The sequence below is a fragment of the Zonotrichia leucophrys genome, chromosome 2 (assembly GCF_028769735.1).
Source record: "Zonotrichia leucophrys gambelii isolate GWCS_2022_RI chromosome 2, RI_Zleu_2.0, whole genome shotgun sequence".
Taxonomy (NCBI): domain Eukaryota; kingdom Metazoa; phylum Chordata; class Aves; order Passeriformes; family Passerellidae; genus Zonotrichia; species Zonotrichia leucophrys.
Window position 1 is genome coordinate 86,528,049 of NC_088171.1, and position 24,308 is coordinate 86,552,356.

The 24,308-nt window shown below is 40.3% G+C and overlaps 1 protein-coding gene across 10 annotated transcripts in view; it reads left to right on the forward strand.

Moving 5' to 3' along the window:
* The window catches only part of FHOD3 (formin homology 2 domain containing 3), a 378,395-nt gene that overhangs the window by 249,510 nt on the left and 104,577 nt on the right, over positions 1 to 24,308 (forward strand). For all 10 annotated transcript variants that reach the window (XM_064705593.1, XM_064705583.1, XM_064705585.1 and 7 more), the window contains exons 7-10: positions 4,801 to 4,912; positions 11,703 to 11,797; positions 15,946 to 16,089; positions 17,957 to 18,192. In XM_064705593.1, the coding sequence (XP_064561663.1) occupies positions 4,801 to 4,912; positions 11,703 to 11,797; positions 15,946 to 16,089; positions 17,957 to 18,192 (587 nt within the window). The remainder of the gene's footprint in view (positions 1 to 4,800; positions 4,913 to 11,702; positions 11,798 to 15,945; positions 16,090 to 17,956; positions 18,193 to 24,308) is intronic.

Here is a 24,308-nt window from a genome sequence, read left to right on the forward strand (position 1 = left end):
TCTTTGTTCCCTTTCTAGTCCTATTTGAAGTAGAAGTGTGATTGGCCCGTGGGTTTTAACAAAACTGTGACTATTGAAGCAGATTCAGAAAGCAGTTGTTCCCCTCTTCAATAGTAAATGAGTAGCAGGAAAAAATCCCACAAACAGTCTTAAAAGTTTTCATTTAGTTTTTAACAGCGGTTCACATTATTAGTGATTCACCTGCTTGTGAATGGAATATGAAACATGTTTCTATTGCTCCCATTGCTGTGCCACCTGGGTAAATCATGTGAAATGAAATTATGGTGACTGGCAAAAAATCCCATGAACTTTGCAAAAGGAAGCAAGAAAATCAGTGAACACCTGCTGTTTTTTCCTGTATAGCAATCTTCCAATTTTGAGATTGTTATTTTATTTGCAATGTAGCTATATAATTAATTGAAAAGGTATGTCCTGCAAACACATTTTAGAACTCACACAGGAAGCTGTGAGGATCTTTGGCAGTCAAATAGTTACTCACAAATGGGAACTTCAGGCCCACAGGTGGTCACAAAGGGAACATTTAACAGATTGGACAGCATATGGGAGGCCACATTAAATAAATTCCTTGTGCTTCACATGGGTCCTGCAGGTATCCCTGAACAAACCTTTCAGAGACTTCTTGGTGCCACAGTGGATAATAAGAGCTGGTTTAAGTGTGAGTATGTCAGGCTCTGGACTGTTTTTGTGTCTGGGTGTGACAAGGCTATCAGAGGTCTCAGAGGGGCTTTGGCTGGCTGAAAATTCAGTTTCCTGGGGCAGTGCAGCTGCTCAATGACTGCCTGCTCCTGTCAGGAATCACTGTTACTGCAGTTTAGAAAAGCACTGCAGGATGAGCACAAAGACTGTGTGGGTCATGGATAGCTAGGTAAGTCTTCAGTATGGGCATTGTGCAGCTTTGTCTAGGACTGCAGTGTTTTGCTTTTGTCCTTGACCAAAGTGTCCAGAGCAGCAGGCAGGCTTAAAAGTGCCCACAGGGGTACCAAATGCCATTTTCTGTTAAGCAGGAAATAGCATCGTTTTAAATGCAGGTTTTCTCAAAGCTAGTGTTTGTGGTGGTGCAAGAAGAAAGCAGCCATGGTATGCACCTTCAGTGGAAAGTGCATCCACTTCCAGGGCTGGTTAACTCTTGTGTGAGGAGCTGGATAAGCCCTGAAATTTGCAGATTGACAATCTGAATTTAGAGTCTCCTTCTAGGACCTAAATGGTAAGCAAAACATAGCTTTCCAAATTGCTCCTTTTCTCCAGGACTGCTTCTGAGTGGCATTTACTCCTTACAAACCATCTGTTAGCTTGTTAAGCACAGGAAGCTGATACCTGCTGATACCTGCAGATAGCACCTGAAATCAGCCAGTTTGAGCCTTGGTCTGGTGCAAGTGCAGTGGGCTGCCCTGAGGCTGCTCAGGGTTTGCAGCATGGCAGGTGCAGAGGGACCAGCTCCTCATTGCAGTAGCTGCCATGGCCTGCAGGCAACAGTCTGAGCAAAGGTACTGCCAAAGGTTCTTCTTCCTGGAAGAAGATTTGCAAAAATAGACTAAAGCCTGGTGTGTCCCCCTGATTGCTTTCAAATGGAGACATATGGAAACTTTGCCATGCATCACTTTCGTGAGAATTCATCCCATTGTCACCTCATGGCTGAGAGTGGAGGCTTTAAGAACCATCAAAATTAATATATAAGCTTTCCTTTTCAAGGATAAAAAACCCTAATCAGATTAGTAGGTAGTATGTAAATGGTTGTCTGAGAAGTATGTTAATGCTGGAATAGTTTATAGTAGTCTGGTATAACTCCTGTTTACAAAGTAACTTCACAAAAAAGTGATGACTTTTTGGAAATTCTTTCAGTGTGCTTATTAAACAATTGAACTTGATTCCTAAGAGAAATGTCACTGCAGACCAGCAACTCCATGGTATTGGCCTGACAGGCAAATACATGGATGTACAGTGCAAGTGTGGGGAAGTGATTTGTTGTGTTGTCAGGTTTCAATTTCCTTTGACCACCTCATGTATCTATGAAGTATCACTGCAGCAGTACAACTGCTAATTAGACTAACCAAAGGTCTTAAGGGACCTGGTCAGGTTTGTCACTGGGGTTTCCTGGCTGTCACCCCTAAAATTCAACCATTTGACAGCACATAAAGCCTGGAAAAAGCCTAGATTCAACAGCAGAATATTTTTCATTGCTAGTAGTGCCAGTGGAGGCATTAAGCTCACTTCTATGTTAGTGGGTAAACCCCAAGAAACTAGGCAAATAGCTGGCATCACTGTTGACACTAACAGTGTGTTAACAGCAGCAAAGCTGCATTTTTGTTCATTACCTTCAAGTGAGCTGTGGTGGTTTGACCAGGAAGAAGTGGGAATTCTGGGAAGCTGTGGTCAAACCAATGAAGGTTTTGAGTTTGAGACTGGCACCTGGTGTAGCCAGTGGGGTTTGGACACACCTCCGAGAATACACAGGGGTTAAAAAGCAGGGCACTGGCCCTGGCAGGCTCTCTTGGGACGTCGCGGCGAAGAGGTCAGATCTCTCCCCCGCCCAGCCGCTGCTGCTGGGCGGGGGAGGGGCAGCCACGTGGTAGGCCCTGGGCCTGGACAGAGATGGGAGGTGAGGAGGCCTCGAGGATGGAAGGGTGGAAGACCCCAGGGAGTCAGCCCTCGGGCAGCCATTCCCCCCCCCAGGAGGGAGAGAGAGAGAGAGCCGGCGACACCGAATGTGATAGCAGCCGGCCCAGGAGGAGAAGCGGGGGGGGAAGAGTGCCCGGCCGGAGCGGCAGCGTGTGTGGGAGTGCCCCAGCTCCGGGACAGAGACTGAAAGTTTTAACTTCTTTCTTTCATGATTGGGGCCTTGCAAAAATGCTAATCCTCCTCGAAGCTGAATAAGAAGGGAGATAAGAGATGAGATGAGACAAGGACCTGGCCCGAAGAACGTGGAGATGATTGAATGGGGGGAGATGATTTGGAGTGGCCTTTTGGCTGGACTTTTCTTGTGGCCATGGACTCTGTTCCTGTGACACAGAGACTGCACTTAGGGGGAAGCAGTGGCTCAGAACCAGGAGGGTTCATTCGTGAGGACCCCCCGGCCCCAGGGGGTTGGAAAAATATGGGGGGGACAGATGTCCCAAAGCAGAGACTGTGCCTTTTTGGAGTGAGACAAGGCATCCTTGAAAGACAACCCTAAAAGCAGCTCTGGTCCATGCATCAGTGGTGAGAGCACTGGGCATGGAAGGAAGATGTCACAAGCGGCAAAAGGACTTTTTCCGGGCGGTGCCGAAGTGACAGGGAAGCACACGAGGTTTCAGTGTGTTTCCAGGGGAAGCCTATGGAACAAGAAGGACTCCTTTCCTCTTCATGAACTGAAGTTTGAGTATACTAAAGTGTCGTGCCAGGCTGAGCAGTTGGTGTTTTGGGAGAATGTATCGGATTGGGAAAGTCAGGTAGTGGGGAGGAGGAAAGTGGTTTTTGTAAGGTTTTCAATTTTTTTTCTTTTCCTTATAGTTTTTCCCTATTTTCCTGTAGTTTAGGTAATAAAGTGTTCTTTATGTTTAAGCTAAAGCCTGTTTTGCTTATTCCTGGTCACATCTCACAGCAGACACCAGGGTGAGGGCATTTTCATGGGGGGCACTGGCTCTGTGCCAGGCTCAAACCATGACAGAGCTCTAGTACATCTCCATGAGTGACTTTGTGAGCACAGCCGCTGGAGTCTATGCCCGTTGCACTTGCAGTCTTTTTTAGAAGACACAGTCACTGTCTTGTGACCATGTGTACATCTATGAAATTATTAATAATGATTTTTTTGCTTCTTAGGATTTGTGTGAAGAGGACTTGAAAAAAAAATTGGAAATGGGAATTAGTCAATATTGACAGAAACTGTATGGTAATCCATTATTGAGATTGAAAAAAATAGCAAATTTGAACCAGTATCATTTCCTGCAGTAAAAGCCCTCTTAGTATGCAGAGCCCTGCCTATTAAAAAATCCTCCTCTCAAGTAAAAAGTTGTTTTTTCGCATACCTGATCATGCCGAGTCATCATACTTGCTTATCCCTAAAAATTCCTTCTCAGCTCTTTTAGTCCCTGGAAGGGGGAGCTCTGAGGTGAAACTGATAGAGTTTGACTATTGAACTTTACCAATGCCGAGTCTTTGATGAACACTCCCTCCTAAGGATGTACAAAAACCTGAGTTTGAGAACTTGTAGGCAGAATGCTCAGTTCCAGTAAATCACACATTTTGTGACAGGGTGGGATAGTTGGAGATTAAACACACTTCCTCCCAAGTTGTGTTTAATAGTGAACATCAATCTATTTAATAATTTAGGGATTAAACAGTAGCATTATAAGAAGAGAAGAAATCATAAGGAGGAAATCATCCCATAATACAGCATTTTGGCAGGATTAAAGTCCCAGAGGAGAAGGAGGAAATAAATGTGTTGAGAAGTGAAGAAATAAATGCTTTGTTAGCTCAGTAAGTTCTGTATACATCAAGCTTTGGGCAACAGTGTTGGGAATATGCAGAGGTGGGATGTTCACCCTTTTGTTACTTGTGGCAGTATTAAGCTTTCATTTGCATTCATTGATTACTGGGGATTCCCTAGGAGAGCACTGTCCAATGAATGAAATTCTCAGCCAGCTGTTTACCTTCCATTTTTTCAGTGCTGTCCCAGTTTAATCTCTTCTGTTTGTGTGTTACTACCAGATGTGGACTGCTGGGCTTGCCTCTTGCCCAGTGTCATTTCCCACAGCTGGGAATGCTGCGGTTTGGAGAATGACAAGTCGCACTCTTTTCTTCCAGTTTCGCCTGGTGGTAAAGACAGCACTGAAGCTGCTGCTGGTGTTTGTGGAGTACACAGAGTCCAACGCCCCACTTTTGATCCAGGCAGTATCCACAGTGGATGAAAAGAGAGGTGAGTAGCCTTACCAGGGGGTTGCAACATCCCTGCACTGCTGAGATCAAGGTAGCATTTCATCACTGCTTTCAGTGGTCCTAGAGTTGCTGTCATTGATGCCTGCTTTGTCCAACATACCTTTTATTTCTTAAAAGCATTTTTTAAGTATTCATATAATCTAAGGTTGTTTGAAGAATTAATTGTAATGGGAAAGTGAAGAGAGAAAACTGAAGAACTCCATTACCTCCTGGGGTGCCAGAGTCATTGCCCTTTCCCTGCACCCACATGCTAAGTAACCCCCCCCCCCCCCCCCATATCTTCCGACTCAGAGGCTCCTTTGGGCAAGACCATCTTTCCACTTCCTTCTGGGAAGCAGCAGTCTGATTTAGAAGAGAAAATGATATCTAATCAGTGTAATCCCTTTGAAGAGAAAGACGAGGTCAGTAATAGTACAGGCTTTATACTAAAAGCAAAACCATCTGTTGTTACATTAAAATAAAGCCCTTGAGCAGATATTATACTATGAAATCTGTTACCCTTCATGCTCATGAAAAATACTTGAATATGTATACTGTATTTTTTACAAATAAATAGAACAAAAATGGTTCTTTCTTGTTCTTCCCACAAAGCCATCACTAAGCTCCTGGGGCATTCTCTCTTGATGCAAAACATTCCTTTGCCTCAAGGAGAGTTTTTGAGGTTAGGAGATCCATTGTTGTGGTCTCAAACATGGAGGTTGAAAGCGAGCTTCCCTCTGTGGAGCAACTGCCTCCATACTCAGCTTATCTGAGAGACTTGATATGGTAAAAGTGAAACAAGAAAATGTTGGGGGCTAGGGAGAAAGGTGGTGCCAGAAATAGGAAAAAGATGCCAGATTTTGCTTTCAGTTATCAGAATGGGTTGAAAAGAAAAAACCCAAATTATCTCTTATAGCAAGGAAGCAGGCAGGGGCAATTCCAAACAGCAAATTCTGCCAGTTGGCTTTCTGTTTTAAATTAAAAGCATAAACCTTACAATGCCATAAGCATAAATATGATTATAATATTCATGTACCTGTGAGCACTGTGACTCCTTTTGTCAGTCATTCTTAATATTTCATCAGCTTTTTGAGCCCGCTGATATTCTCAATGAGTTCAAAATGCTCTATATCTCCTAACATGCTAGTAAATTCATTATTAAAGAAAAAGGAGAAACAAACTATTCCCTTCTCTGTCTGTAAAGCAGTCTTAGGCAATCATTTAAATGCTCCAAAGTAATAACACAACTTAAGTAACAACACAAGACTTGAAAAAACTGATGCATGTTGTTAGATGAGCATATGTTAAGAGCATAATGAGAGGTTTTACAGGAATTCTCATACCTGTGCTTTAGTGGATTATTTTATGAACTCTTGCAAATACCTTAACCCAAATACCCAGTTTTTCCTTTTTCCTATTTTTTAAAATTATTTTCATTAAGCAGTTGTTCTTAGCTCCTTAAGAGATTTTTGTTTCTGGTTTTATATTTAGTTCCCTTTTTAGGTCATCAATATAATAGAATCACAGAGTCATTTTGGTTGGAAAAGAGTTTTAAGACCACTGAGTCAAACCATTAACACAGCACTGCCAAGTTCCTCACTAAACCATGTCCCTCAGTGCTGCATCTGCATGTCTTTTAAATACCTCTGGAGATGGTGACTCCACCACTTCCCTGGGTAGCCTGTTCCAGAGCCTGATAACCCCTTTGGTGAAAAAAATTCTTCCTAATATCCGACCTAAACCTTCCTTGATGCAACCTGGGGTAATTTCCTCTCATCCTGTCATTTGTTAAGCAGGAAAAGAGGACAACCCCCACCTGGCTACAGCCTCCTTTCAGGAGTTGTAGGGAGAAGTAAGGTTCCCCTGAGCCTCCTTTTCTCCATGCTAAAGAACCCCAGCTCCTTCAGTCACTCCTCATAAGGCTTGTGCTCCAGACCCTGCACCATCTTTGTTGCCTTTCTCTGGACACTCTTCAGCACCTCAATGTCCTCCTTGAAGTGAGGGGCCCAAAACCAAACACAGGATTCAAGAGGAGGCCTCACCAGTGCCAAGTACAAAGAGACAATAACTTCCCTGCTGCTGCTCTCCACACTATTCCTGACACAGGCTAGGATGCCATTGGCCTTCTTGGCCACTTGGCACATGCTGGCTCATGTTCAGCTGCTGTGGACCAGCACTCCCAAGTCCTCTTCTGACAGGCTGTTTTCCAGTTGCTCTTCCCCAGCGCTGAACGGGGCTGTTGTGACCCAAGTACCAGAACCTTGCTGATTGTCATACAACTGGCTTTGTCCCGTTGATCCTCCCTGTCCAGATTCCCCTGAAGAGATTTGTTGCCCTTCGGCAGATCAACACTCCCATCTAACTTGGTGTCACCTGCAAACTGACTTGGGGGTGCCCTCAGTCCCCTCATCCAGGTCATTGATAACAATATTAAACAGGAGTGGCCCCAACACTGAGGCCTGGGGGACCCTAAGAGTGATCATCTGCCAGCTAAACTGAACTCCAGGCACTACCACTCTCTAGGCCAGCCATCCAGTCAGTTTTCTACCCAGTGAACAGTGCACCCACCCAAGCCATGAGCAGCCAGTTTCTCCAGAAGAATGCTGTGGGGTACAATATCAAAGCCCTTCGCTTTTAGATGTGCATATGCTGTGTTTTAATTTATAGTGTTAAATTAGTGGCCTATAAATGAGAAGTACCTGCTTTTAATGACTGATGAAACAAAGCAGAAAAGAGAAAAAAGCAATAGGCCTTTTCTTGAACCACTGTCATAAATCTTGCAGGTATGTAATTAAGTTCAGCACTGCTTTGATAAAAGTTCGATGTTTCATGTACATACAAGGTGATGAGATATGACATAATTCTTCAACATGTGTAGCACACATGATTAACTTCTAGAACCCCACATTAACTCAGCCTGGTTTCAAAATGATCCCAGCTGTGGTTTCTATGTGTGAATACATCCATATGCAAACTGGAGTGCAGAGATCCATGGAAGTACTGCCTTTACTCTGAGGTACAAGCAGACCATGAATGAGTAACTGCATGGCCCTTGTCATATAGGAATTAGCTTCTCCTTGCAATTCCATTTAGCTCCTCCCTTCTCCCATGCTTTTTGTTTCAGAACTCCAGAGGAATTTGGTCTCTTTTCAGTTTAAGCATAAGATTGCAAAGGCTCTGGGAAGTGGAGCTGGCACTGTACTCTGCTGTCTAGGGCTTCTTTATCACAATCATATTTTAGCATAGAGATGAGAGCCAAATGGCCCTCATTATCTGTTCTTTGCTTTTCCTGCAATTTCATTCACGGTTAGATTCCACTAAATTAACTCACACACTGTAGGTACGATGGAAAGATATAAGTTAATTCAAATATAAATAGTCAGAAGTACAAGATATCAAGGTCTTTACGAAAGTATAACTACCTTTCCAGCCTATAGCTGCTGGAGACAGACACTCTCTAAGCTGGTGGCAGTTCTCAGGCATGATTCTGCCCTCGTGCACGATATTTCATGCTTTATACAAACTGTGCACCTGTTTTGTAGTTCTAGTGTCAAGGTTTTGTGTATGACATGAACAAAAACATTCAAATAAATATGTAAAAGCATTCAAAGAGAAAACTGAGAAAAGACTGGGACTTAAAACAATGGGCAATGTCATTCTGAAAATATACTGAATTAATTTAATATTTGCTTATTGGTTGCAGACTCATTGTTCTTTGTCTATACATCATACATGGTTACTCATAACCCTGCAAGTAGCATCAGAGTTGATACTGCAGCCTCCCTGTCAGAATAGCTGTGACAAAGAGCTCTTCCAAGTGACAAGCCCCTAAAGGGCAGTCAAGCAGTTCTCATTTTACCCGTTAGGAGGCAGGAAAACACACAAAACTCAATCTCTGGTGCTTCACTTCACTTCACTGAGCCTGTTTCATCACTCTCATTGATTTTGCCACAAAGTCTTACCCATCTGGTCCCAGAAAAATCACTGGATTCTATATCATCAATCTTCTAGATCATCATTTTTCTACATCAGGATCTGGTGAAGGAAGACATTCACCTGTTCCCTAACTAGAATCAAGAGGAGGCAGTACTATCAATGACTTTGGCAGAGCTACTCCAATGTGTACAAGATGAAACCTTTATTTTCAAATGCAGTTTTCCTCATTATGATCTTTATCTGAACAGGTCTCTTTTCACTTTAAGCATGCTGGACTGCACAGGCTCTGGAAGGGGGAGCTCTGAAAGGGGGAGCTGAGCTGGATCTGTGTATGTCCCATGCTGTATGGATCATAGGTTGGAAACTACAGATTCCCATTATATATGTGGAAGAATATTAACCCAAGGACAGCAAGGCAGGAAGCTCATGGTGAAACTTCCACAGCAGAACTGCCTTGTTCTGGGTGGGTAGTAGATGGCCTCACAGCTATTTCCACGTTCACTTCTTGGCTGTTCAGATTGAGATCAAAATGGTGGAAATAACATTTGAAGGAAAGGTTTAACCTGGTACAACTTGGAATAGCTCTGTCAAAGTTATTGATAGTACTGCCTCCTCTTGACTGTAGTTAGGGAATAGATGAAGAATTTGGAATTTAAGCCTAGATTTTAGAAGTTTAGTAGCAGAAGCAAAAAGAACGCCTTTGAAAGATAGATGAGCTGTTACAGGGCTGTGCTACTAGCAGGTGTGTCCAATTGACAATATTTTTTAAAAATTGTATTCTGAAATAAAATAGCAGCATTGCTAGAAGAATGTTATATATCAGCCTTGCAGGAAAACAGCAAAGTGACCATGAAATTATTATTTTATGATAATGAAGAATTATTGAGAGATTCAGGGAACAAAAAAAAAAAAAAAAAAAAACAAACACATGGATGCTGCCCAAAAAACCCCCACAGGATTGTTCCAATAAGAGTAGAACCTGCCTGCAATAAAAAAGGACTCTCACTGAATTATTCAGTGAATTAAATAATTATGTTTATATGTTGTTATCGACTCACTGTTTTTCCAAATGGCATTATTGTGAGTCAGACTTGCATGGTTTCCCCATTTTGTTTCTCTTTCCTATTTCCTTCCATTTTTCATTTTTTTTTCATTAAAACCACAGGAAAACATTTTTGTAGTGAGAATATCATTCCTGCTGATCATATATCATTTGAAAGCTGAGTGAATTTGTTCCACATGACTTTTGAACATATACTGCACAAAATGTCTGGCAATATAAAGAATCTGGTAAAGAGGTGTCTAGTGTATTTTCATTACAGACATGTATTTGAATTAGTATTTAATTAGGAATGCATATAGATACATCTGGAGATCTGAGAGTGAATCCCCTTCCTCCTTTGATTTTGCTTAAGATAAAAAAGCCCTGACCATGTAGTAAAGATCAGAGTCTGTCTGAGGGGGAAGAAAAAAAAGGAGAAATATTGCTGTCTGCACATTCACTTTTAGACAGGTTTTTCTACACAGTGCATTGCCATTGCCTTGAAAATGCAGATCCTTGGTTAGCAGAGATTTTATGTCTGTGTAGCAGGGTACCTATCTGATACCATCTTTAATAAGCAAGGGTTGTTACAGGATAATACAGAGTTTAGACCTTGGGGTGACTGATCAGTCAGCAACACGTGGCTGTGATGGCATGTTTGCATTTTTCTGCCTGATTATACTCAAACTCTCATCAGCTATATAGTGTTCAGGGGATGTGGGCTGTTGGAATACTCTGCATGTTTCCCTCTGAAACTGAAAGACTATCACAATTATGTTGTGTAGTTGAATTGAGTGTAACTCAGAGCTAAGGTTAGCTCTCTGCTTTTGGTGACTGGATTTATAAATCCTCCTCACCTTTAACTTTACTCTAAACAAAACACTGGATTGCAGTCTTTTGTTATTTATTTCAGTTTTCCTAGATAAAAATTTGGTACATACAGCCATCTTGCCATTCAATCAAGTGAGATAGGACAGTTTTACAAGCTACCTTCCACACAAGAGGCTGAGTCTGGGTAGTGTATTGCTTACCTGATGTTTTTAGCACAATAACTCACTAAACTGTTTGGGTTTAGGTATCAGAGAAATATGTAAATGCGAATCAAGCAAGTAACTAAAAGCACAAATTTTGACCTTTCTTAGTGAAAAATGAGAATCATATCTGAAAGTTCTGTAGGTGGGTTTCCTATTAAAGTATTTTGGGAACGAGCCACAGCAAAAATCTTTTCCCTCATTGATCATTTCTTTTGTCCAAGACATATAGCCTGTAATTTGAGAAAACTGTTTCTCTGCCACAATGTTTTGTTAACCTGCCTTACCTTAATGCAACACAACTCGGCAATAGCACTAGAAATAGGAGCAGCAGGCACACTGAAAGCACAGCACATAAAGCAAAGCACAGTAGAGATTTGATAAATCTCTACTGAAGATTTATCAAAGCCTGTGTGAATCTATGATAGGCTGGATAAAATTCCTGTCACCTGATTTTCAGAATTTTGGTGTCAGTCACTCTGTGCTAGCAAAGCACAGTGTGCTGTGCTCCCTTCATCAACAAGGGAGAGAAGTTGGTGCCTTTGTAGAGAGTCCACTTGCCATATTTTATATCCCTGCAATGGGCTAGATTGTAGTTTTCACTGTCTACATTAACTTCACTCTCAGGGGAGCAGGAGAGACTGTAGACAAAGCTGGATCTTTCTGCTTGAGCTTTCACCCGGCCACATATTCCAATTTGTGCCACTTTGTGGATAAGTAGAAGCTTTTTATGTAGTTTCACATTTTGATCACCATAACCAAAGTTTCTGCTTTTCCTTTAGGAGCCAAGCCATGGTCCAACATCATGGAGATACTGGAGGAGAAGGACGGGGTTGATACGGAACTACTGGTTTATGCAATGACCTTGGTTAACAAGGTTTGTTTACTTTGTTGGCATGACTGGTGCAGATAATATTGGTGTTTTCAATTGTGTAATGGACTTCCCTGTTGAGAGTATGTGATGGAAGAGACCTGTCAGAGAGAAGCTGCAGGACAAGCTGTACTCAATCAGCACACTCCTGTTACTTGTGCTGCAGCCACCCAGAGGCAGCACCAGGGAGCAGAGGCGTTATTTTGGTGGATGTTGTGGGGAATTGTGGTCTGACATGGCTCCTCTCCCAGTGCTGACAGTGCTGTGCTAAAGGAAAGCACGACAAAGTAACTCAACAGATTATCCAAGGGGAGAAGGAAAACAAGTACTTTTGAGCATGTGAAAAGGAAAGCAATGCTTTGTGAGCATGTGAAAAGATCACATGCTCACAAAGGCTTGTGTCATGCACAGTTTTCTAGTTCATATAGGTTTCTTTGGTTTTTTTTTTTTTTGATGTGATGTAAATATGATTAATTTAACAGGTCTGAGTGCTAGTAAGGGCGCTTCTGCTTAAAAAAGTAAGGTTACATTTTTTTCTGATTTCCTTATATTTTTTGGTGACTGGATTTGTAAGTCATAGTTTTGCAGTAAAGTCAAATATTTTCTGAAATATTGGCTTATGCTTGGGAGGGAGAAAATAGAAAGTTCTTGAAAGTTAGAAATTTATAATTGTAAATTCCTTAAAAATCAGCATCTAGTCACAGACAAATTGTAGGGGGACGGAATACTAAAATTAAAGATTAATTTTTTTAAGAGCACAGAAAGCCAGCATACTCTTGGCAAACAAAATAATTGTGTGATTTATGGTTATACTTAATAGGGCAGAGTATTAGGAAATATTATTATTACTCATTGTATTCACTTGAAAATGCTGATTTTGTTCGTGGGGGTTATACACCAAGCTGCCAGTTTATTGGGTTCTTGGCTACATGATTGGAATTGTGGGTTGTTTTTTTGTTGGATTTTTGTTAGGTTTCTTTTTTAAAAAAATGATTTCTTAATGGCAGATATTTTCCAGCAAATATGTCTGAGAAGGACTAACCTCTCTTGGTGATGTTACTGATCTTACTGTACTTATGCTTAGAGTCACCTTTGCTCCTGATTCCACAGTAGTAAGGTTCCTCTTGAGTTTAAAAGACCATCTTACTTTACTGCTGTACTCTTTCTGAAAAGCATCAGCAGTTACATAAGCTTCTGTCTGTATCTGCTATTAAAGCCAAGGTGATCAGTCATTAATGTCTCTGCTTTCCACCTTGTTTTGTGTACTGATTCCTCATTCTGAGATAGTTCTCTTCATCATTTGCTCATTTACTCATCATTTGTAGTTGTAACCTACATGGTATTTGACTTCCTCAAAGGTTTTTCCTGCTGATGCTTTTATTGTCCTGTAGTTGATTCCATTGGTCTGAGTTTTTCAGTACGTTTAAAGCTATTTTTAGGAGGAGGTAGTTCTTTAAAAACATTCAAAAAGAAAAAGCATGTCACAGTCAAAGAAGCAAGGCAGTTATAAAGATCAAGGAAGAGAGGAATCCCACAAATCCACACTTATAATTATGATCTGGCTTATGGGCAGCTTTATGATGTTTTTAATGCGATATTTTTCATGATTATAGAGAAAACAGCAAGCAGCATGTAACAGTTGTAATTTGTTTACCTCAAAGAGAATACAAAGAAGGCTCAGATGGTTTCAGCTTCTCTAGACAAGGAAATGTCAAAGTTTTCAGTGCGGGCAGAGTCCTCATGAAGGATTTGTCTTAAGGAAGCATGTCTGTACTCTTTTTTCTTTCTCCATGTATCCATTTACAGACTGTGTTCCTTCCTGCTCCAAAGCAGAAAACATATCTGCCCAGACATAAGAATTGCTCTAGTCCTTTTATCTTCTCCCTCTCTTTTATTGATGCTTAACCAATTTAGTTATGCCAATATTTTATTAACCCTCTATTAATTTGTGAGGATTTAGGTATTAATGAATTTCTTAGATGAGAGTGATCCCAGTGCAGATACTTCTGGTTATGCATAGTTCCAGTATAACTTTTGTTATTTTTCTTGGAGTAATTAGAAATTGAATTTGATACGCTTTAGTCTCTGAAAGTGAATCTGTGAGTACAACGACAAACCATGCAAAGGAAAAATATTTTATTGTCCAGTTCTGGTCAACAGCATGCAGTGAAAATTGGATTTACACTGCTGTGTGATTTAAACTTATAATAACCAATAAAAGGCTACTGACAGCAGCAGTTGCCAGTAAATACTACCTTATGCTGCTGGGTTTTTTTTCCAGTCTACACCTTGCCTTAGTTTGGATTTTAAAAAAGCTGTACTTGAAGGTGGGTGATCTGCATATCAACATGAAGATAATTTCCTGTTATTTTAGGAAGTAAATGCTCAGAAGATCTGACCGTTCCTTCACCGTTTTGCAGATAAACATCACATTCTACTGTGCATGAAGGCATTTTGGTCAGAATAGTTGCTGTCCATGTCTTTTATTTGCAACTGAAAGCCTCATAGTTGAACACTTTTCTATGATAATATTTCCACATCCAAGTTAAAATTCCACTGAATGTGCAGTATGAAAACTTCATTTGCTGAATCCTTAGATTTTTACTCAATGCTAGGTGTCAGTTTAGGAAGGAACAAAATAAATGTGGCACCTGTTTTCAGCACTATTCAGGATGTTTTAGTTTCATAGTCTTCAGTGGGTTCTAAACAAAATGCCGTCCTGGAAAGAGAGAAATTTCTAATTAAAGCCTGAACATATAACCTTAACACTTAATTGACCTTTGTGCTAAGAATTCCTGTTGTTGTGGATTTCACCAGTTAAGAATCCTGTAATGACTGAAGAAAATGTTGCTGTGTTATGTTTAATTAGAAAAAAAAATTAAAATGTACTTTGTTGGTGCACATATTTCAGTGGCTTACATCACAGGAAAGATGTGCTTTAACAAGACAGCTATGTCAGCTGCCCATTTCTCTCATTAGTCATGAAATCCAGATCCATTTTTCTGAATGTGAAGGTTCTTGGTGTAGGGAGGCAGCCTAGAGGGGCTCCTGTTTTCTGCACTCTGCTGCTTAGAGCCACCTTGGAGAAGATGGGCTCCAGAAAAACAGCATTCACAAAGCACAGTTCATCCCAGGCATGAGAGGATGTAACTCTCCTTGGAGAGGGCCTGGGTTTTGCATCTCTTTGCCTTGCTCTTTCTCTCCTCAGCTGGGACTATAGATAAATTACTTAGCTAATTGAATGGGAGAGAGGAAACTACTTCGGAGTAAACCTCTCTGATGAGCTAATCCAGAAAAACTGTGTTGCTCCCAGCCTGCACTCTCAGGTATTTTGCAGCAGCAGCTCTGCACAGTCTGGTTCCTGTGGGGAGGGATGTCCTTGCCCTGCAGGTAGGTGGCATGGTGTGTACAGTTGTTCCTGCTCAATATCTGCAGGATTAAACTAGTCTTTCTGCATCATGCATAAGGAGCAGTGAAAAATCAGCACAAAGTGACTAGGAATCAGTAGCAAGATGGAATAGGAATTAAGGAGTCAGTGTAACTTTAATAAGCCTTTTTAATTTGAAAGGGAGCAGAGGAGTCACTATCTCTGTACAAACCAATTTGTGCTCAGGGAAGATGACTGTTGCTGCAGGTGTGGAGGGCAGTAGGCACATGGTGCAGGATATTTCCTGCCATCCTGACATCACACCGCTGTGCATTGGACTACTTCTTCTTAAGGCTAAACCTAAAAGAATCAGTAGGAGCTGAGCTTTATTCTTTTTAGCTAAGCATTTTGGGGTTTTTTTTCTCTGTCTTTGCTTTTATCCCTGTGTTTGATGGTTTAACATTCTCTCTTCTTTAAGTCTGCACTTGAATGCCGCCAGAAAGAATCCAACTGTGTATTTTAAAGACCTATATTTTCCATACTTTTTTGTATAAAATAACAACATTGATTTGTTTTGCCAATTATTCATTTTTCTACATAGTGCAGAGTGTTGTTTGTTAAAAGCTGTGCCACTTGTTTTTTATTTTCTATCGGTGTCTCTACTCCCACATCATGGGTTTTATTTTATTGAAATCATACATAGCACCACTTGCCACCCACTTTTAAAATCCTTTGTTTAATTCTTTTCAAAACAAACAGATTTAAATGTTTTTCCTTTGATTCTTAGACGCTGTCAGGATTGCCAGATCAAGACTCTTTCTACGATGTGGTGGACTGTCTGGAAGAGCTAGGCATCGAAGCTATTTCACAGAGACACTTGAACAAGAAAGGAACAGACTTGGACTTAGTTGAGCAATTTAACATTTATGAGGTAACATAACATGCCCTGTTTTATGCATCTTACAGCTTGTGCAAACTTCAAAGCTGAGAGGAGGGGGGGAATGTAACCTAGGTGAAATTTGGTTATCTCTCCTATTTTAAAAGAAAAACATCTGGTTGCTTTAAGTATTGTACACATTTGTATATGTAACCTGCTATGGCACATAGCTGCCTTTAATGCAAAGGCATTTTGTATTAAAGCTGGGGCATAGTCCAAGGCAAAGCAGTACATTTACTAGCCTCCTCTCTGCAACTGCTAGTTGCACATGCTGAAGCAAGTAGAAGTTCTTCCCATGTGCAAAAGTATTCAGCTCATCAAAAAGGTTCAGCTGAGCTCAACTTCACAAGTACCACTTGTTCTGCAACTGAATATCCAGCAAGTCCATGTTTAAGAGTTTACACTGGACCAGATCCTATGCAGTTTGCAGTAATGAGTGACTCCACACTTACCACCTAGGTATAAAATAACTACTTCTGAAGCATTTATATGTAGGGGTAGGAAATCTAGTTTCTTAATAATTAGCCTTTTTTCAGATTTTGGGAAGTGTTGGAGCTGGGAGGTTTAGGCTGAAGTTGTAATGTAAATGCGAATTAGTGTTCTCATATGACCAAGTTGAATTACTTCATCGCTGCCCAAGTCCAGCAAAGGATTTAATAGATTTGATTCTCCATTTTCTCCAGCAGTTCTACTCCCATGCCACTTCACTAACTAGCAGAGTTAAGCTTTATACACAGCAATTTCTAGGAAGAGCAAGACAAGGAGAGGGCTCAGTAATGTTCTTTCTTTTTCTATCATCGGAGGCATCATCTTATAACAGCCTTTTTAAAATGTAGTGATTAATCTTAAAAGGATGGATTGGTTTTTTGTGCATGCGGCATCCACTGGAAGACTTACTTGCAGAATTGGCAGTTGACTTAGTTGGTACCAGCTTTTTCTTGATGGCCAAATTAGATTTAAACATGTCTTTGCAGGTTCTTCCTTTTATCTGCCAATCCTGTTTTTTACCTGAAAAATCTGTTTTTCCTTGCAGAAACAGATTTTCCACCCCAAGCGGAGATATCTCACTTCCCCGTTTTTTAAAAAAAACTTCTGGTAAGAATTACCAGAGTAACAAGACTCATAGGAACAAGAAGATAGGAATTCTTCTGATGGCACACATCACCCTTTCTGTACCTCTGCCCATTTGAGTGGATCTTTCTCTTACAATGATTATTTAGATGTTAGGCTGCATTTTCAGATGAGAGTCATTAGATACTACGTTGTTGCAGCCAGGGATCTCTCCTCATGTTTCTATTAGAGGTAGTTTCTATTAGAGGTAGTTCACATGGGCACATCTGAGGCGTGCAGCAGTTTGAGATATTTGGTATTGCACCCATGCTTTAGTCCTCTGCTAATTCCAGCACACTCTAGATGGTAACTTCCACTTAATCACTACAAGTGTCATATCTGAACATGATGAAGTGTTGAATCAGTCAATGCATTGAGCTTTTTCCTGTTAATGTCAATAAAACCAAGTCTTCATCTAAGTATTTTGGAAGGATATAAAGAGAACTAGTTGTCCAAGACTGCTCAGCTTCCTTGAAAATTCAGTCCCACATTAAAAAGCCAAACAGATTAGGAGGCACATAAATGTGTTGTTACAGGTCCTGTAATGTTGTATGCGAGACATCAGTATATAATTCCATTGTTAGAGCTGCCGCACTGCACTAATGGATAGACAGTGACTTTCAGGGATAGCTGTAGGAACAGTGACGCTAACTGGCGTTCATCATGTTGAGACCAGGAAATTTCTAAGCCTAGGTGTGAAGACCTGTGGTAGCTGAGGGCACCGTGTCGGCCTTCTTCCTTTGTTTCTCAGGTGACGCTGAGGCATGAGGACGGGGATGAGGGTGCTGAGCCGCCTCCCAGCGGGCGCAAGGACCGGAGGAGAGCCAGCCTTGGTGCGGGCGAGCGCAGGGGGCTGGAGCGCCGGCGGAGCCGCAGGCACTCGGCACACAACAACGTCAAGAGCACTTTGTCAGCCCCTGCCAGCCCCTGCGGGCAGTCCAGCTTCGTGCTGAGCCACGGGCAGCGCGTGGAAGAGCTCAGTGAGAGGTAAGGGCAGGAGCTGAGGGATATTCCTTTATTCTCCCGTTGCTTTCTGCTCATTGCACTTTATTAATACGATAGGCTTTTCTTTATCTTCCTCTTTTCATTGAAATAAAAATGAAAAAAACAAAAGCATATTCAGAGTTAAAACAGCAGCACAAAAAGGAAATGTATTTGTGGGTGACTTACCTACATAGCTAAGTTCTTTGGCACCATCCATCCTAAGGAGACCCAAACCACATGACATAGAGCATTTGGTATGAGAACTAACTCAGCCTAATTTCATCCATTGACAGATATTATATTCACTATGTTCACATAACAGAAGATTGTAACAAGAGCATGGTAACATTAATTCAGAGCTATTTGTCCTGTGTATGTTACAGTTCATTCTTATTTTTTTTCCTTCTCTTCATTCCAGCATAAATATTTGCCTTTGAGCAGAGTAGTGAATATATCTAATGTTTTATAATTAGCAAAAGAGAGGCAGTAATGGCTAGCTGAGCAGCAGTTTGCAACAGTGGAGTCAGTTGAAGATGGTGTCTTTGCCAGTCCTATGATGGTTGGCTTAGGCTGTGTGTGCTTAGGAAAAAAAGGAGCTGCAGATCCTCAGCGTGTCTGACTGCTGCACAAGAGGGCTGGAAGTAATTCACCACAGTTACATGTCTGATCAGCCCTCCTCTCTTTGATGTCAGTGCAGTGCAGCAAGCACTGGTGAGCCTTCAGTTATCTAATGTGTTCTACATGCCTGAAATTTCAACCAAGATGAATCAAGCTCTGAGACTGGCTGTTGATTCTAAAGGGAATCTGGCTGACTAGCTCAGATGGTGATACATGAAAGCTGCAGGCAGCAAAAGCTGGACACTGTCATCTCATTGCTGAAGATGCAGTTTGAAAAACTGAAGCATGGTCTGTACAAGAGCATATCTTGTATTAATTATAACTTCTGGGAAGTTCATTGAAGGTTTCTCATGGTTAGCAGGGGATGTAAACTTAGAGTCTTAAAATCCTATGTTGCATGTAAAGCAGTCCTTCTTGAAAAGAGACCTGGGTTGACTAAAGTTTAATGGGTTCTTGCAATATGAAAATGTAAGACTCCAGATAACTGAAATAGTAGTTGAATGTTGTATACCACATACATAGCACCTTATTTTCTTTTTTTTTCTTCTTTTCTTTTTTCTTTTTTTTTTTTTCTTTTGACATTTGACAACACATTAACACTTGTTTTCCATCACCTTCCACGGCCTGGTCTTTAGTGGGCTGCCATCTGAGAGCCCCATGCTCTTACAGGCTGATAACAAGGATGACAGTGCATTTGAGGATGAGTTTAAAGCATCTTCAGAGTGAGTACAGCTGGGAGCTTCAGCTGCTCTGCATGGGATGCCTTGTGCATGACCTTGGGCCCTGCTTCAGGACTTAACAATACGACTGGGAATCTGTAACCATGAATGTGGAGCAGATATTTATGGTTATATGATTTATATGATTTTTTTTTTTGTTAAACTCATGAATTTGGATTGGAAAGGAGGAGATGCTTCCATTCTGCAGAAGGGAATTGTTCATTCCCTTACTGTTAATTAAACTAATAGAAGCCATCCAGGACAACAACTTCTACCAACATGTTTTTTCACTATTATTGTGTGCGCTTGCTAGCTTTATTTTGCAGGCTTCAGTAACTTCTGATAAATTTGCATTTGAGCTAATTTTTAGTGGGAATAGAATAGAGGGAATAAAACCACAACAAATCAGTTTCAGAAGCTCTTTGAAATATTTTTTAACCAACATAACATAATTTCAATAATCATGCTACTTTTTTGAAAAAAAAAAATTAATATAGTTCTGCTTCACACGCTTTTTGACAGTGACATATTTTAAACCTTATTTTAAGTTTAAATACAAGAAAGAAATCTTTCTCTAAGCAGTGAATTTTAATTTTGTGTTACAGTTATCTTCTGTAAGACAATAATGAAATTCTCTTCATTTCCATTTGGAATGTCCAGCTTGCTCACCTGGCTCTGTAAGGAAACAGGCATGCAATTATGAATGTGTGAAATTCTGATCTTTACTTTGCATATTAGTTAAATAAAAATACTGCCTCAACCCCCACCCCCATTATCCAGTCCTCTTAACAAGTAAAGGCGGGGAATTATTTGTAGCTAGCAAATCAGATTTTTTTTCCCATGGGACATTACAGACTACAAAGTATGTTCAGGATTTGAGGATGCAAGTTCTATGCTCAGTGAAATTGTTTAAGTTACCATAAAAAGAAGTTAGTCAGCTGTTGGATCTTCTATAATTCTCATTTTTCTGGTAAAGTGTTTCTGGTAAACAAGCTTTTCAGATAAGCAGATTCTGTCCTTCACATTTTTAGATTCATTATCTGCCCAAATCTGTAGTTGTGGTAGGAAGAGGAAAAACAGCCTTCCTGCTTTATCTTATTCCAGTAACTCTCAACTTCTAGTGAAATAGTCCAGATGTGTGCAACAGTATCTCTACACCTGATAGCTAAATTGAGACCAAAAAAAAAAAAAAGGAAAGGAAAGGAAAAAAGGAAAAGCCTAAAAGCCTTATGGCTTCTACTCATTAATGTTTAGGCAGAAAAATAGTGAAGTTGAATGTGTCCTTTAAGGTTTTTACAAATTTATAGAATTTGAATTAGACTAAAATGGAAAGAGGTTTTCTCTAATCAGATTTTCAAATTTGAGCATATGGTCTTAAATGCAAGATATTTATGGGTTTAAAGGACTTGAATAGATTGATCTTGTGGCAGTTTGAATTTAAATTTTAAAATCCTATGTCAGAATATGATGCAAGCATCACTTGATTTTGTCAAAAGAAACGCTCATTATGACCTTGTTGCTTCCATTGTTAATGTTGTAGAGAGGAATCTATACAAATGGATAAAATTACTACCTCTCTAAATTGAAAGTGACTTCTGTTCAGCCATGAAAGAACTGTCTCCTGCTAATGACCTTTTAGTTCATAACCCTGGTTCCTCTTGAGAAAGAAAAAAAACTTGGCAGTAAGTTTTTGCAGTGCTCTATTTTCCAAAAAATAGTTACAAAATGGATTTCAGTCTTTATTCCTTCACTACATTTTCTTTCCCAGTAGGAATTGTAAGAGTACTAATGATAATCTTACTGTGTTGTTCCTGCTGAAAGCCCTAAACTTTGTGTGTGGCTGCAGATGTCTTATGTCTGGTTTTACAGTGGATTAGACCCAGTGGAATTGCTTCTGATGAACACAGTTAGAGATTGAAGTTGCACTCATACACTGTACTAAGTTTTATTTTGGGAAATATTCTAGGTTATTTTTGGACTTCTGTACCAAAATCAGGAGAAGGTTCAAGTTCTTTCCCATCATTCTCCTTCCCACAATAGTCATGTTTCTTTTCTTTCTAGCTCATCAGCTGTTTTGGCAATGGCTTTGCTTTTGTTTACCACATCAAACAGGTTGTCCACAATCATCTGCTTTGTGTCAACCGATAAGTGTTCCAAAAAGAGAGAAATTCATGGTGCCGGTAAAACAACAAAAAAAGGACAATATTGGCCAAATTCTGTTCTGTCTCACAATGCTCTATATCCAGAAAAGTTGTCTGAAGTCAATGGAGTTGTTCTGATCTATGCCAGGCTAATTGAGAGCAGATTTTGGGTTTTGAGCTGGGAAAAGTTGACAGTAAATGCTAAGGGCGACCAAAAGGAAAACTTGCAGGCCTTTTTCATCCACTTGGCAGCTTTTTTCCAAACTAAATGTATTGTTTTTTCGCCTGTGGTTCAAAACAAATAAGGATCGAAATCTGCTTTGTGTTAAAATAGTTTTCATGGAGAGCAAAGCTGAGCCTGATGTGCCTGTTACTAAATAAATAAGTAAAGTTGATAACAACTACTAACTAAGTAAGGCCAAAGGTTGATTTTAAGGTCTGTACCCACTGCAGCATACTTTAATATCCCTGTCCTGACCAGCAGCAGGTCTGCTTTGCTAAAACTTCTTTCTCTTACCATGATGGCACAGAGCACCAATAAGCCCTGTGGGAACTTTGGTCCTGTTTAGCATGATGTTTTAGTGCTGTGCTGGAGGTACCTCCTAAGGCTTTCTGCCCTGGCCCAAACTGAGTGCTCTCCATCTGTGGTCTAGCATGCTGCTTCTTATGCAGTAGTCTTTTAAACACATTCTTCCATGGGTTGTGTTGTTTGTTTGATTGTTTTCTTTTAAAAGTAAAGCTAGCTTTTTCCAGCCACACCATGGATAGAGTCAGGGAAAAATGCAAGGAGTGTCATGGGATTTGCGCTAGATTTATGTTGTTATTGTATGCAGTGATTTCTGACTAAATAAGCATTAAAAGGCAAATTTATGTCTCTCTGTATTTTAGTGTCTTCCTGACTGGGTTTCAGAAAGTAAAAGGCAGCCTGGTCAGAAGTTCTTAGTGCTCTCTTGAGCATGGCACAGCTTCTCTGAGTTCTGTACATCAAAATCAGAAACAAGTGCTCCTCCCAGTTTTTCAAATTAATGTTTCACATTTTTCTATGCATTTCCTTTTCTTCAGTACTGCACAGAGACCATACTCATCTCTTGCTCTGGGTGTCCCATCAGAGCTGTATCAGCCAGACCTTAGCAAATATGTTCAAATGTGCTTCTGGGAGATTTACACTGACACCTCTTAGCAGCATTTGAGTGAATCACTCCATCACTATGGAATTAGTTACAGGCCAAAGACTGAGGTTTAGGAAGCTGTAAATAGCTAGAATTAGGTGTTTTCCTCTCTTCATTAGATTCTGCTTTTTATTTCCATAGCTTTGCTTTGTTTTATATTATCAAAAACCACCAAATAATTGCTAAGATTGATCTTATAATACTAAACACATTCAGCTAGAGATAACCTGGCCATGGTTAGAACGTTCTTTTCAGTATTCCTGTGTTTGACACCTAACAAATGAAAGAACTGACTGCCGTCTTAAGAACTTATCAGAGTGGAGCCTGCATTCTGCATCAGTGACCAAAGCTGCCCTTAGTAAGCTTTATCTTAGTAGACCATGAGACTAAAAAGATCTGAGGAGGACCAACTGTTCAGGTCCATCTGAGGCTTCCATATTTTTAAATTTGAAGAAAGCTGGCCTTCAAGAGAGCTAAATTGATGAGGTAAAAACAAGAGAGAAACAGGGAATTATGTATCTATGAACTTGGCTTTTTTCAGGGTCCTGCCTGGAAGCCTGTTAGTACTGTTCCTCTGAGCAAAGAGTAGCACAGGGAATTCCAAAGTTTCCCACAAATTCCTAGGCTAGCTGGACACAGTTCCATTGCATGGTGTGCCCTGGGCTCAAGGTCCTCAACACCCTTTATGGGCCTAGAAAAAAACAAGCAAATAGTTGTCTAAATAAAGGAAAGCTGTGCTGAGAAGTTGTAAGGTCCTGTTTGTTAGAAAATGCATGTTTCTGATGTTTGAGGATTGCCAAGACGCAGGCAGAAATTGTGATGCTATTTTGGTTTTACCAGAAAACAATGAATACAGCTGAGCCTCTGATGCTAAGCATTTTTTCGGCTCGGCTTTGGATTCCTGATGAGTTTCTAACCAACAGCACAGACCTTAGTTTGCTTATTAGTCCTCATTAAGTGATTGTTCAAATTGCTTCATGTAGAGCCAGGACTGCAGGGTTGGTTTGCCCAGGATACAGCTGAGACTTGTTTTTTTTTTATTATCATGATTTTCCATGTTTTCAGACTTCCCAAACCATAACTAATCTTTTATTTTTCTCTAGCATTTACTATGGAAAAATTCTAGTTTTGTCATGATGTTTCAAGTTCTGGTGACTTTCCACAACACTATAAGAAGAAAATATTTGATTGTATAAATACTTAATGGGTATAGATCAAAGATACAGTGGTGGGTGGGGTTTATTTTATTTTATTTAGGATCTCTTAGAGTTGCTGTCTGTGTCAAATATGATGAGTGGCATATAGATATTAAACAGCAAAGTGGGGAGACTCAACATCATCATTTGATGTAAGACTCAGGTTGTGGTATACATTACTAAAGGCCCAGATGAGAGAAGTTGTTAATTTCTCTTTTATTGCTGTAATAGAAAGAAACACATTGTTTTGGGGTTTTTTTTTCCATGATGTTTATC